We start from the raw sequence: 15449 nt of genomic DNA, 5'->3' as shown, positions 1-15449 counted from the left end.
AGCCCAGGAGGCCTGTCCAGATCCAAGCCTGATGACTCTCCCGTCATTTAGGACCATGGTGTCCATGGCTGGGAGTGGAGCTAATGATAGTGGTCCCTGCACCCCTGAGCTGGGATCAGATAATGCTGGGAGTGAGTCCTTGGATGACAGGTTCCATGGGAATCCACTGTATTATTATCTCAAGGTCTGAGAATTACCACTTTGGGGGTTCACAGAGCTGAGAACCCTCCTATAAAAACTGTGCCCAATCCAATATGGAGCAAGAAAGAAAAGCTTGGAAAACAGACAAGGCCAGCAGCACACAGCAGATCTCACCCACTCACAGCAGCTACGATTAACATGAGACATGTTTTCCAGAAACTTCTACCAAGGCAAAGCCAACTCTGTCCCAAATGTGTTTGAATTTCCAAAGCCCTGGGAAGAGGTGTGCTATCCGACCCCTATCACCCAAGAGTGGCCCTTCCCAGAAATCAAGATTGAGAAGTCTCCTAGCACAAATGTCTTGATCACTAATTCTAGTTGGCAAACATGAGCCCCTGCATGAAGGAGGGCAGATCCAAACGTCCAGGAGCCTGTCCTCAGGGAGCTCCCAGCCCCGTGGCTCAGACAGAGATGCAGACAAGGCCAAGGCTAGCACTAGAGTAGAGGAGGGCCTGAGGCCAAGATTGACTCAGAAACCATGAGTCTGCAAGCTCCCTGCAGCTCCCCGGGCAGGCTCGGCCAAGCAGGGCTCCTCAGGGAGGGCCAGGGCGCCCCCTGTTAGAACAGTGACCAAATCCAGCAGGCCAGGCTCCAGGCTCCCTGGTTCCTTCCCTCTGGGCTCACAGATGAGGGTAAAATGAGACCCTCCCTGGCACTGTGCCTGCCCTCTCTGTCCTCCCCATCAAATGTGCAAGTCAAGGCTCCTGAAATCATCTTGTCCAACTCTTCATTTGGTACCCAGAGCAGTCATGCCCAGAGTCCAGAGCCAGGACTGGAGGCCAGAGGTCAGCCCTGACCCCAGCACTGCTTCCTGTGTGACAGTCTTCTAGAACAGTTATCATTCTCAAATGAACACCAGCCCCATGGCATCTGCCAACTCAACCCTTGGGTTCAGGAGGAGAGAGAGCCACAGACCCTCAACAGGGTGCCTCAGTTCTTCTCAAGAAGTCAAGAGGAAGCCAGGAAGAGGGGAGGCTCTGAGAAGCGTCTCCAATTTAGAAAAATAAGCCATCAGCAGGAGGAGGACTCTTCAGCTGGATAGGCACAAACTGATCAAGTGCTTCCCAAGTCCCCCATCCCTGGCCTTTCCAATAGTCCTGCTTCCTCCCACACTTGGGAGGGCTGTGGAGGGTGGGGGTGACCTATGAGAGTTCCCAGGAATGTTCAGGCCGAGGGCCTGAAGTCATCCTCATGAGGCGTGTACCGGGGCCCTGGAGGGGGCATGTTCCCATTCCCCGTGGGCTGCAGTTGGGCACCACCTCTGGCTGCAGAGGCTGGTGGTGACAGATACCCAGGGTGGCTGCCACAGTGCTACCAGGAAGCAGTGACCTGGAGACAAAGTGAGAAGACACAGGCCTTCCTAGGCCAGAGAAAATGCTGAATAAGAGTGAGTTTCAGAAAGCTTGGAGAGGGCAGTGAGCCCAAATTCTGCTGGGCACAGGATTGGGGGTACAGACTCACTGAGCACCAGGCCAAGGGTATGATGGGAGTCAGCTACAGAAATTAAATGGGCAGATCCCCAGCAGAGGACAACCACAGGGAGATGAAATCCGACTCTCAAGACAGTCGGGAAGAGATGCGCCCAAAAAACAAAGACATGGGCTGCAGCCCTGGCTACACTCAGAGTTCAAAGGCATGTATCCCCAAGGAAGCCCCTGCCAACCTAGGATGTGCACAGAAGTCATCCACCAGAGACCTGCCTGGTAGCATGAAGCAGCAGCCATCCCCAAACCCAATTCACCCCAAAAGCAGGGTGGTCACACTTGAAAAGTCACAGGAAGGATGATACCAGGACAAATGTACCAAGGAGGTCTGGTCTGTGCAGCCCAGCCAGCCGCTAATATCCATAAATTCACCCTCCATTTATGAGTCTGCCCTCAAGCCTACAAGCAAGATGAGGGAGTGTTTTTTCTTCCAGAAAGGTTGCTCTGGCCAGCAGACGTCTTCTAGTCTACTCAGCATTACCTAATAAATTAACATTCAGATCTGTGGAATTGGATTCCTGTGGATCATTTGCAAAGGATTCTAGGTCCTTCCTGGGCAAGCCAGTAAATTAAACTTTGTGAATCTACCCCAGTCAGCATCTGAGGTTGGCTGGGCCATCACATCGCCAAAGCCAGCAGTCTGTGGGGCCCTGACTCAAGCCTCTCACTGGCCTCCTGTGATCCCACACCAGTGGGCAGGGCCACGGTAAACCCCTGGGCTGGGCACACACATGCGGAGAAGGAAGGTGACCTTCTTTGGATGTTTACTGGGTAACTCAACATTCTACTACATGCTTTTTGTTTATTTTATTCCTCCAACAACTCCATGAAATAGTTCCTATTTTTAATCCTCATCTACAGGAAGGGAAACTGAAGGCTAAGAGTTAAACAAGCCACCCAGGTCACACAGCCAGTTAAGTGGCAGAACTGGGGTTGGACAATAGGCAGTTCGGTCTAGGGAACCCACTTTTAGCCACTCTGTCCCTGTGGGGGGCTCAAAATTGGTCTGCAACATCACTGATGCTCCTCCCTCCTGTTGTGAGATGGACTTAGTGGCTTGTTTCTAACAAAGAGAATGTGGTTGAGGTGATGATGGGTGATCCCCCAAGAATAGGATGTAATAGGCATTATGGGCTCCTTTAAAAAAAAACAGCTATATTGATTTAAATTCACCAATTGAAAGCATGTAATTCATTGTTATTTAATATATTCATAGGATTATGCAACCAATCATCACTCTAATTTTAGAACATTTTTATCTTCCCCTAAAGAAACCCCATGCTGTACATTCATGTTCAAAACATGAGAAAAACTAGGGTGAGTAGGAACATACCTCAACACTGTAAAAGCTATAGATGCTAAATCCAAAGCCATCGTCATTTTAAAGGGAGAAAAATTGAAAGCATTCCTGTAAAAACTGGAACAAGACAGGGATGTCCTCTTTCACCACTTCTATTCAACAGAGTCCTGGAAACTCTAGCCAGAGGAATTAGAAGAAAGAAATTAAAGGGGTACAAATAGGAAAAGAAGAACTCAATCTATCCCTATGTGAGACAAGGATTCTATATTTAGAAGACCCAAAAATCTCTGCTAGAAAAATTCTAAAACTCATAAATGAATTCAGCAAAGTTGCAAAACATAAAATTAACACCAATAAATCAATTGCATTCCTATACATCAGTGATAAATCAAGTGAAAGAGATATTAGGAAAGCTATGCCATTCACAATCACCTTAAAAATAAAATATTAGGGAATCAATCTAACAAAAGAGGTGAAAGGCCTCTACAATGAAAACTGCAGAACTCTAAAGAAAGAAATTGAAGAAGACCTCAGACGATGGAAAAATCTCCCATGTTCTTGAATAGGCAGAATTAATATTGTCAAAATAGCCTTACTACCAAAAGCACTACATAGATTTAATGCAATTCCTATTAAGGTTCTGACAACATTCTTCATAGAAAGAGAAAAAAATCTGTCATAAAATTCATTTGGAAAAATAAGAAGCCCAGAATAGCCAAAGCTATCCTCAGGGAGACAAGTGAAGCAGGAGGCATCACAACACCAGACCTTAAATTATACTACAGAGCTATAGTAACAAAAAGGGCATGGTATTAGCACCAAAGCAGACATGAAGACCAATGGTACAGAACAGAAGACACAGAGACAAATCCACATAGATACTGTTATCTCATACTAGACCAAGGTGCCAAAAACATACATTGGAGAAAAGAGAGCCTCTTCCACAAATGGTGCAGGGAAAAATGGAAATCCATATGTAACAAAATGAAATTAGACCCCTATCTCTCATTCTGCACAACTCAAAGTGGATCAAGGACATGGGCATTAGACCAGAGACCCTGCACCTACTAGAAGAAAAAGTAGGCCCAACTCTCCATCATGTCAACTTAGAAACTTTATTCCTCTACAGGACTCCTAAAGTGCGAGAAGTAAAAACAAGGATCAATAAATGGGACGGTATCAAACTAAAAAGCTTCTTCCCAGCAAAAAACAATCAAGGATGTGAAGAGAGAGCCTACAGAATGGGAGAAAATCTTTGCACCTGCTCCTCAGATTAATTTCCAGAACATATAAAAAACCTAAAAAACTTAACATAAAAAAAAACAAATAACCCAATCAATAAAATGGGCTAAGAAACTGAACAGACACTTCACAGAAAAAGAAATACAATCAGTCAACAAACATAGGGAAAAAATGTTCAACATCACTAGCAATTAGAAAAATGTAAATTAAAACTACTCTTAAGATTCTATCTCACTCCAGTCAGAATGGCAATTATCAAGAATACAAGTAATAATAAATGTTGGTGAAGATGTGGGGAAAAGGTACACTCATACATTCTTGTTGGGACTGCAAATTGGTACAACCACTATGGAAAGCAGTATGGAGATTGCTCAGAAAACTTGGAATGGAACCACCATTTAAACCAGTTACCCCACTCCTCAGCATATACACAAAGGACTTACCATAGTGACACAGGCAAACCAATGTTTTTACCAGCTCAATTCACAGTAGCTGAACTATGGAAACAACTTAGATGCCCTTCAATAGATGGATAAAGAAAATGTGGTACATATAGACAATGGAATATTACTCAGCCAGAAAGAAAAATGAAATTATAGCATTTGCCAGTAAAGGGATGAAACTGGAGGCTATCAAGCTAAGTGAAATAAGCCAATCCCCAAAAACCCATGGCCAAATGTTCTCTCTGATATGAGGGTGCTGACTCACAATAGGTGGGGCAATGGGGTGGGGGAGTTTTCACCAGATTGGACAGGTTGGAATGGGGGAAGGGAGGAAGGAAGGGAATGGGAAAACAGTAGAATGAATCAGACATAACTTTCCTAGGTTCATACGTGAATACACACCATTGGAACTCCACAACATGTACAACCACAAGAATGGAAGTTACACTCCATCTATGTATGATATGTCAAAATACATCCTACTGTCATTTTTAGCTAAAAAGAACAAATAAAAACATTTAAAAAGAAAAAATGAATGCCACGCTCATTAGCAGCCATTCCCAATTCCCCTCTCCCCCACAGTCCCTGTCAACTGCTGATCTACTTTCTGTCTCTATGGATTTGCCTATTCTGGACATTTCACATAAAGGGGATCCTAAAACATGTGGTCTTTTGTTACTGGCTTCTTTTCACAGAGCATAATATTCTCAGGGTTCGCCTACATTGTAGCAGATACCAACACTTCATTCCTTTTTGTGGCCAAACAAGATTCCATTGTGTGGATGTGCCGCATTTTGTTCACCTGCTGATGGATGTTTAGACTCTTTCCACTTTGAGGATACGATGACTAATGCTGTTGTGAGCCTCTGTGCACAACAAATATATGGGCACACTTTGGGAACACAAATATAACATATACTCATTTGTGGGCACATGTTTTCACTCCTCTTAGATACATAAATAGGAGTAGAATTGTTGGGACACATGTGACTCTCTATTTAACTTTTTGAAGAACTGCCAGACTCTTTTCCAGTGGGAGCACTATTTTTACATTCCTGTCAGCAATGTTACAAGGTGTCCAACTTCTCTTCATCCTCTCCAACACTTGTTATTGTCCCTTTTCATTACGGCCATTCTAGCAATGCGATATTTCATGGTGGTTTTGATTGGCATATCACCGATAACTAGTGACATTGAGCAAAAGCTTTTTCATGTGCTATTCACCCTGGAATATTTTTTCTATGGGAAAAATGCCCATCCAAACCCTTTGTTCATTATTAAATTGGGCTATTTGTCTTTTTATGGGGATTCTTTCTTGCTTTCACCTCTGTATCACCAGCTCAGAAAGAAGCCAGCCGCCATGTCAGGAGGAAACTCAAGCAGCCCTATGAAGGGGCCCATGCCCATGGGATGAGAAACAGAAGTCTTCTAACAACAGGTAGCAAGAAATTGAGTCCTCCTGCTACGAAACTTATGAATAAGACTTAGAAAGACAACCCCCAACCCCAGTAAAGCCTAGTTAGACTATCGAAGCCCCAGTTAACTTGACTGCAACCCCCATGAGAAACCCTGAGCCAAAACCACCCCTCTAGATATGAAGAAAAAGAAACACTTTTACACTGTTGGTGGGACTGTAAATTAGTACAATCACTATGGAGTTTCTTCAAAAGACTAGGTATGGGGGCTAGGCTTGTGACTCAGTGGTAGAGTGCCTGCCTAGCATGCATGAGGCACTGATTTCCATACTCAACACCACATAAAAATAAAAAACAAGTAAAATAAAGGTATTGTGTCCATCTACAACTAAAAACAAAAATATTAAAAGAAAAAAGACTAGGCAGGGAACCATCACCATATGCACCAGCTATACCACTCCTTGGTATTTATCCTAAAGAAGTCAAGCCGGGGGGACCAGGGTTGTTGCTCAGTGATAGAGCACTTGCCTAGCATGTGGGAGGCACTGGGTTCAATCCCCAGCATCACATAAAAATAAACAAAAAAAATAGAGGTTTTTTTTAAAAAAAGACTCATCTCACATTAAATTTAAAAAAAAAAAAAGAAGTCAAGTCGGCATACCATAGTGATACATGCATACCCATGTTTACAGCAGCACAGTTCACAAAAGTCAATCTATGGAACCACCTAGGTATCCATCCGTGGATGAAGGGATAAAGAAAGCATAGTATATATACATAATGGAATTTAATTCAGCCCTTAAAAAATGTGAGATTATGCTATTTGCAGAAAAAAATGGATGGAATTATATAACATTATGTTAAACAAAATAAACCAAATTCAGAAGGTCAAGGGACATGTTTCCTCTCATATGTGGAATCTAGAGAGGAAAAAGGCAAAGAAATGGGGAGGATGTCTCATGAAAATCAAAAGAAGATCATAGAGGAAAGTGGGTATGAGGCGGGCATGAGCCGGGGAGGGGAGAAGTGCTGGGGAGTGATATTGGCCAAATTATATTGTTACATGATGTGCATGTATGGGTGTGTAACAACAAATCCCATCATTATATATAGCTACAATGTACCAACAAAAAAATGCAAAAACAGAAAAAATAAATAAATAAAATATTTTAACTCATAAAAAAAAAAGGAGGAGGCGGCTTTGGAGCTGGTTAGCAGGGGGAGGATCTTGAAGATCTGTAAACTGGAAAAGCTTTAGAAGATTGTGAGCAGAGCTTGGTGGGCAATTCTGGCATGAGCTGAGAAGACCAGAATGCTAATAGGCTTGTGGTTCACAGTCATCTATCATTCTGTATTCATATGTGAGCCATATACATGAGAAATAATACTCCTTTTGGTTCATGTAAATATATGACCCTTATCAACATGATAAAGAAAAAATAAAGAAATAAAACACCCCTGTAAGCTACCCCCAATCTCCTGACTCACAGAAACAGTAAGATAATAAATGGTCACTTAAGCCAATAAATATTGGGATAAATTAAGTCACATAGATTATAAGGCAATTTTTCAATTTTAAAAATTGTAAAGACAAAATACAGTTTTCAGATACACCAGTACACTCCGACTAAGGAACAAAGACCTCCCAGTTTTGGGGTCTTTGATTTTCTCAGTAAAGAATGATGACAGATTGAAGCCATGCCCGTTGCAACTGAACTGCAAAACGTGGAATTGTCCCATATAAACCGAGAACAGCCCCATGCATTAACGAAATGCATCACCCGCGGAGCAAATGGCTTCGTTTCATATGAACTTATATACAATGCTATTATGTGTAGAAAATTCATGTTATTCTACCTTCTGTGATTTTCCTTTGGATTTTATTATTATAATATTTTTAAATTACATACATAAAGTCATATAATTTTAAGTCTAAAATTGTCAATTGTATATTTACAGACTACTCATCATCCCTCTCTATTTCATATTGCAACTTTTTCTCCATAATTAAATATGTATTATTTTATAATGATGAGCATCTGTTATGTGCTTGCGGATGGCTTGAAGCCACACAAGGGAATCCATAATTTATTTTCATTATCTTTCACATTAATGTTATTTTTTTAAAATTATCAAATAAGGTTTTCCAGAGGAACAAGTTTAATACAAGAAAAAAAAAAAAAAAACAAGAGAAGAAGCAGGGAACTATGAACAAGTGTGGGTTTTGTGCAGATGCTGGTGCAATTCGGCTGTCACTGGACTGTGAAAGCCAATGCGTGTGAAGTGCCTAGCACAGAGGGCACAGCCACTAGAAATGTATGGTGGAGACTTTCATGTCTGGGTGGCAGAGCCACTGAGGAAAACTGGAAAAATATACAAAATGTTAAAAGCATCTTCTTAGGGCTGGGGACGTGGCTCAAGCGGTAGCGCGCTCGCCTGGCATGCGTGCGACCCGGGTTCGATCCTCAGCACCACATACCAACAAAGATGTTGTGTCCGCAGAGAACTAAAAAATAAATATTAAAATTTAAAAAAAAAAAAAGCATCTTCTTAGAGCCATAACCAGATAGAGAGGAAGAGCTGAACGCCCCTGGGGGATGGAGGGCTGCAGAAGTACACCTAGTGTCTCCCGGAGCTAATTCCTCCTGAGATATCTCCACACTCCAGGGGGACAGCTGAAGGGCCAAGCAGAGTTCTCCGCCACCTCTCAGGTCTTGAGGAAAAAGGGCTCAGAGAACAGGGCATCCCGAGAAGTCAAGTTCTTCTGAGCCCCTACCGTCTGGGACCCTAGAGGGTTGCTCCTTAGGAATAGGGGAAATTATAACCACACACAGCTCCTCAAGGGACCGTAGCTCAACCTCAAATAATCTCCGTCCCTAACATTTAATGAAGATTATCCTACTGCTCAGGAGGCTGAGGTGGGAGGATCACTTGAGCCCAGGAGTTCAAGACCAGCCCCAGCAACATTGTCAGACGAGAGGGAGGGGGAAGAGAAGGGGGAGAAGAGGAGGAGGAGGAGGAAGAAAAAGAGGAGGGGGAGGAGGAGGAGGAAATGATCATTGCAGAATGCTAGCTAGTGACCCCACAAAGTGACAAGCAAATAAAGGTCTTTTTGGAGGAAGACATCATCTCAGGTCTTCAAGAAGAAAGATGCTCTTTGGTTTAGACATAGAGGAGGGGAGTGAGCGAAGGATTAGAAAAGGCATGCCAGGCAAGTGGGTAGCTACGTTAATATCAGGAAAAGTAGATTTCATCTAGAAATAAGGAGAAATCTTCATAGCAAAAGAAGATTTCATAATAAAAGCTTCTATTCACCAGAAAGATAATCATTCTAAATGTGCATGTTCTCAATATAGCTTCAAAACATATAAAGGAAAAACTCACAACTCCAATGGGAAGTAGACAAGTTTACAATTAGAGTGGGAATTTTTAACACACCTCGCTTGGTAACTGATAGAACAAACTGGGGGAAAAAATCAACAAGGATACAAAATACTAGAGCAATGTAATTAGCAAGTTTGACCTAAACTTGACATTTGCAAAGAACGCTGCATACAACTGCTGCAAAATTCTTTCGGAGTGCTCAGAAAACACCTAGAAAAACTGGCTATCCACTGGGCCATCGAGCAAACCTCAATGAATTTCAAAAAACTGCTGGATACAGAGGATGTTTTCTGATCAAAATATAAAATAAACAACAAAAACATTGCTAGAAAAAAAAATTGGAAATTAAGAAATATACTTCTAGATTATCCATGGATTGGAGGAGAAATAACAATGGAAACTAGAAAATATTTTGAACTGAATTATAATTCATATATCAGACATGAGCTTCTGGATATTGGTAGTATTCAATTTTGACTCTGGTGAAAGAAAGGTACGTGCTTTATGATAAGTCACTGAACTGTCCCAGCGGCGAGGGGGCACTTTTCTATATGTTTGTAATACTTCATAATAGAAAAGATGTAAAAGGAGCATCATTAGAATTAAAAAAAAAAAAAAAAACAGAGAGCTATTGAGCCATCAGAAGCTGTGAGGAATCTCTGAAAGCTCCCAAGCAGATGGATTCCAAGAGAGGAAAAGCAGTAAACTCTGAAGACTCCAACCAGCACGGGATGAGCTCCTGAGAATGGACTATTTCCAGAGCCAAGCCTGGGAGGGATGAACACAGGGGTCACGGAGCAGCCAGCAGGGACACACCGAAGGGCTGACCTCACACTGCCTGACACAGGCCACAGCTGGGACAGAAGAAGATGGATTCTTTATCTCCATGACCTCTGGTGGGGGGCAGGAAAAGGGTAGAACAGGGCCCCAGTGAACATGGAAAAGGAAAACAAAGGGCCAGTGAACCCACACTGTGCCTTAGCCCACTCTGCCTTCAACACAGCGTCTTCCTTCTGATGAACCTGACACCCCAGGCCCACGTTAGAGCCTGCACTTAGAGCTCCTCCCCACAGCTCCCATCTTGCAGGTTCACCTGGGGGTGGCATTTCTAAAGAGAAGTGGGTTGTCTTCCACGTCCACAGCTACCTACATCCCTCAGGACACGTCCAGCCTGCCCATCGTCTCCTGGCCCACACACCCTGCAGAAAGGGCAACCTGTTCTCCACCGGATCACTCACCACTTCCAGGATACAGAGACCTGAGTGACAATTTGGTTCAGAGACTGCACACAGGTTAATAAATTGGCTCATCAGGCAAGCTGATACACGGGAATCCCTTCAATAAGACACTCTATAAATATTTATCCATATTTTTTGTGAATTTGATTTTTATTTTCTATATAAAACATTCTACCCAAAATTCAGATGGAAACTCAAGGGACCCAGGACAGTCCAAATAAACTTGAAAAAGAAGAACAAATTTCAAAACATAACTACAAAGCAATAGTAAGACAGTGTGGTACTGGCGCAATGATTGATAAACAGATCAATGGAATAGAATTGAGAGTCCAGAAATAATCCCATGATCAATTGCTTTTTTAAAATATTTTTTTAGTTGTAGATGGACACAACACCTTTATTTTGTTTATTTATTTTTTTAATGCCCGTGCCTCACACTTCACTTGCAAGGCAAGTGTTCTGCTACTGAGCCACAATCCCATCCTTCAATTGCTTTTTTTTTTTTTTTTAAGAGAGAGTGAGAGAGGGGAGAGAGAGAAAGAGAGAGAATTTTTTTTTAATATTTATTTTTTAGTTCTCGGCGGACACAACATCTTTGTTGGTATGTGGTGCTGAGGATCGAACCCGGGCCGCACGCATGCCAGGCGAGCTCGCTACCGCTGAGCCACATCTCCAGCCCCTTCAATTGCTTTTTAATAAAGGTACCAAGATCCTCCAGAGGGGGCATAAAAATATTATCAATAAATGATACTGGGACAACTGGATAGCCATATACAAAAGAATAAAATTGGACCCTGAGCTCATATCATATACAAACATTAACTAAATGTGGATTAAAACATAAATGTAAGAGTCAAAACTATGATACTCTTAGAAGACCGCAGAGTAAATCTTGTGACCTTTCACCTAGCAAGAGATTCAGATTATGACATCAAAAATACCAACAACAAAAGAAAAGATAAATTGGACTTCTACAAAATTAAAAACACTTGGTCTTCAAAAAACAATATAAAGAAAGTGAAAAAATCTACAGATTGAAATAAAATATTTGCAGATCATATATCTGATAAGGGGTTTACATCTATAATATAGGAAAAAACTCTTCTAACTCAGTAATAGAAAAAAATTGCCCAATTTAAAAATGAGCAAAAGAGTCTGAAGAATATTTCTATGAAGAATATATGCAAATATCAATAAGCATATTAAAAAGGCTCAACATCACTGGTGTTTAGGAAAATGCAAATCCAAACCATAATAAGATACCATTTACAATTCACTGGGATCGCTGGAACTAAAAAGTCAGATAATAAGAGGTATCAGTGAGGATGTGAAGAAAGCAAAACCTGCATTCATTGCTGATGGTGTAAAATGGTGCAGACAGTGTGGAAAAGTTTGACAGTTCCTCAGCTAGATAAACACAGAGTTAACATATGATCCAAGAATTCTACTCATAGGTATAAGAGAGAAAAAAGGACATCTTTCCACACAAAAACTTGTACATAAATGTTTGTGGCAGCACTATCCATAATAGCCAAAAAGTGAAGGCAACTTAAATATTCAACAACAGATGGATGGATAAACAGGATGTGGTATGTCCATACAACAGAATATTATTCAGCCATAAAAATGAATGAAATGACACATGCTACAACATAATTAAACCTTGAAAACATCATAAGTGAAGGAAGTCAGTCCCAGATAAACATGTATTATATGATTCCTTTTATATAAAATGTTCAAAATAGGCAAGTCTATAGAGACAGAAAGTAGATTAGTGATCACCTAGACTTGAGATGAGGCAATGAAAATGTTATAAAAATAACTGTGGTAATGTTTGTGCAATTCCCATTGAATTGTACACTTTAAATAAATGAATTGTATGTATGTGAATTATATCTCAACAAAATTTTTATCAAAAAAATGTTAATGAATATCCTAATCAAAACAAAAGAGATAATCCTGGGGAAAATATTATGTATACTTCTTCAAAGTACACCAATTATTACAATGAAGAAAAATTTCCCTCTAGAGTAGTCAGGTCCTAGACTCAGCTTGCATAACCCTCCCCTGAAGTGAACACCCCCACAGAAGTGAACATTTCCAGAAGGTTCAAGTTCAGGTACAAGTCTTGGCTCATGAGAGATCTTCCTCTCTCTGGGCCCAAGCCTTCACAGAGGAAAAATAACCCCTCTGCACAGGGAGTTGCAAGCCCAGGGAAGAAACAAGGGCTGTACTCTAGAGAAGGGCTGTTATCTTTACTATGGATACTTGGAAGGTCAGGTTTGTCCAGGCCTTTGTGACAGCCGCTGCCCAGCTGGTATTTGGAAGAACTCCATCTGCAAACTTAGCAGCTTGGGAGTGGAGGCCTACTGCCCCTTTCTCCACTTTAAGTTGAAGGGCAGCCCTGGGAGTCTCCCAAGGTCTGTCTTGGAGGAGAGAATTCTCCCACCTCGGCTGCAAGCCAGATACCCATTGAAGAAGTCAGATTACAGCCTCCAGGGTGCGCCACAGGAGGCAAGGCTACCTGGACTGACCCTGCACCTGTTGAGTTGCTGAGTCAAAGGAAAGTGGGTGAATGAGATATCCAGAAACTGAACCTTGATTGCACTGGAGCTGCCTGCTAATGGGAAACTCCGTGGTGACAAGCCGGGTCTCTGAAAGATTAACTGGAGCGTGATTATTCCAGCCAAGTGAGGCAGAACCAACTGCAGCTGGCACCAGCGGCCGGGCAGCAGGTGGTGTCCCGCGACTCGCTGCGCCTGAGCCTGTGCCCTGAGCCCTTCTGGGCGATCAGAGGAGGAAGGAGCCAGAGAAGTCGCCCCCAGATGGGAAGAGAGCTGCCCAACATCGCCTTTCACCACTGAGGGTATGAGGGGGCAGCCTTGCCCCCCGAGGCACTTACCAAAGGTGGAGAGGTAGAAGGACAGGTCCCGGCGGGCGCGCTGGTTCCCAAAGGAGACGCGGTGCAGGGAGCCCTCCATGGCGTCCCTGCTGCGGGAGGGGCAGGGTAACCCGAGGTGGCTGTGTTGTGCGGGTAACCGGGGCAGCAGGCTCGCCCGCGCCCTGCACCAGCGCCTTGGAGCGGCGGCGGGCGGGAGCGGAGGCCCGGCTGCGCGGCGCTGGGGAACGGCCGCGCGCGCCCGGCCCTGATTGGCCCGCGCTGGTTTGAATGGGGAGATTTCCACCTGATCTGGCAGACGCAGGCCAAGGGGAGGAGGCGTGGGCGCCCGGAGCAACCAGGACAGTCACCAGCAGTCAGAGGAGCCGGTTGCACCCGGCGGCCGTGCCAGGACCCCTGGCTCCAGCACCGCACTTGGGGCTCGGAAGTGCCAGCCCTGAAAGGGGCCAGTTGCTTAGCCTGCTCGCCCAGCTCCCCCAGGCTGCAATTAGCCAGAGCTTTGAAGCTCCGACCTGTAATCATCAGACCCAAGCAAGGGCAAAGGAGCACCCTCCTAGCCAGGAACAGTAGGGTTTGGGAAAGTGTTCTCTGCATTTGGACAAGCCACCCCCACCAGAGGTTCCAGCCTCTTTCCAAACCCTGCCAGCCCAGATGGCCCTTCTGAATCTCCCTTGGATGAGAGCATCCTAGGACAGGTACATATGGGAGCAGCTTGCACCAGCCAGCCTCATGGTCCTCCATGTGCAGCCTGGTGCCATCAGACAGTAGTAGGGCAGGCCCCCAGCATCTAAGGACAGGGAGGGGAGTTGGGAAAGTGGGTAGGCACTTTGAATCTCCAGAGCCTGGTGCAAGCCGGCAGAGCTAGAAGGAAGGTCAGCCCTTGTGTGGATTTGTCGGCAAACATTCATGAGACACCTCCAGGGAGCAGATTCACACCAAGACATCTGCTCTGCAAATCTCTGACTGTTGCCACTGTGGGAGGGAAAGCTGCTGGTCTCATGTAAATCTAAAAATGGGAAGTGTTGGTGTTTGTCCCTGATCCCTGACTTCATTACCAAGTGGGTATTTGTGGTTCCATGATCCACTCAAGACAAGATTGGGGGAGGCAAGAGAGAAGAGTTATATATATTGAGTACCAGGTGCCAGAAGCTGAGCTGTGCAATTAACACATATCATCTCATCTGATCTTCCCCTAAGCCTAGGAAGTATTAGCTCCAATTTACCAGGGAGAAATCTGAACCCCAGGTGGAAATGGTAGGTGACGTGCCCAGGTTTGCAGAACTAGGAACAGGCAGAGCTGAAATTGGACCCTCTGCCCCAAAGGCTGTCACCCTTCTGCTCTTCCTTGGCTTCCACACCTGCCCCATGGTCAACAGCAAGTGGAGGTAGCAGACCTGATTTCTTGAGGCAGTAAGGAAACTAGATGCCACAGGTTTAGCTGGCCACCGGTAGGAAGCAGAAACTAGAGGAGGCTTAAAATCAACAAACTACTGGTCAAGTGCAAATGAGTCACATACAAGTGAGTGGATCATTTGAATCCTGGTACTGTGTAAAGCCCTGTCCTGCTCTTGCCTCACCTACCCCACACACACCATGAACACTACCCTTAGCAGGAGTGGGCTCACTCTCCATTGGCAGATGGTCTTACCTGCACCCTGGATTTGGGCATGCTTGATCCTCTTCCTGACTGGAGAAGTCTGAGTCCAGACATCCATTTTGGGCAGGGAAGTATCCTGGCTTAGCCACTCCACCCAGTCATGGAAAATGGGCAACCTCAGGTTCAAGCCACAGGGTGCAGACAGGACACTGCGCTCCAGGGTGCTGCAGCGCTGCAGGAGCAAGA

The 15449-nt window shown here is 44.0% G+C and overlaps 1 protein-coding gene across 2 annotated transcripts in view; it reads right to left on the bottom strand.

Annotated features, from left to right (window-relative positions):
* Rgs3 (regulator of G protein signaling 3) overlaps nucleotides 1-13720 on the bottom strand; it is a 117090-nt gene extending 103370 nt beyond the window's left edge. For both annotated transcript variants that reach the window (XM_026393302.2, XM_026393304.2), the window contains exon 1: nucleotides 13610-13720. In XM_026393302.2, the coding sequence (XP_026249087.2) occupies nucleotides 13610-13688 (79 nt within the window). In that variant the 5' untranslated portion in view covers nucleotides 13689-13720. The remainder of the gene's footprint in view (nucleotides 1-13609) is intronic.
* Nucleotides 13721-15449: the final 1729 nt, after the last annotated feature.

Source organism: Urocitellus parryii, chromosome 4 (genome assembly GCF_045843805.1).
Source record: "Urocitellus parryii isolate mUroPar1 chromosome 4, mUroPar1.hap1, whole genome shotgun sequence".
NCBI classification, from domain to species: Eukaryota; Metazoa; Chordata; class Mammalia; order Rodentia; family Sciuridae; genus Urocitellus; species Urocitellus parryii.
The sequence above is the reverse complement of the archived record's forward strand: the minus strand, read 5'-3'. Positions and strand labels throughout refer to the sequence as shown.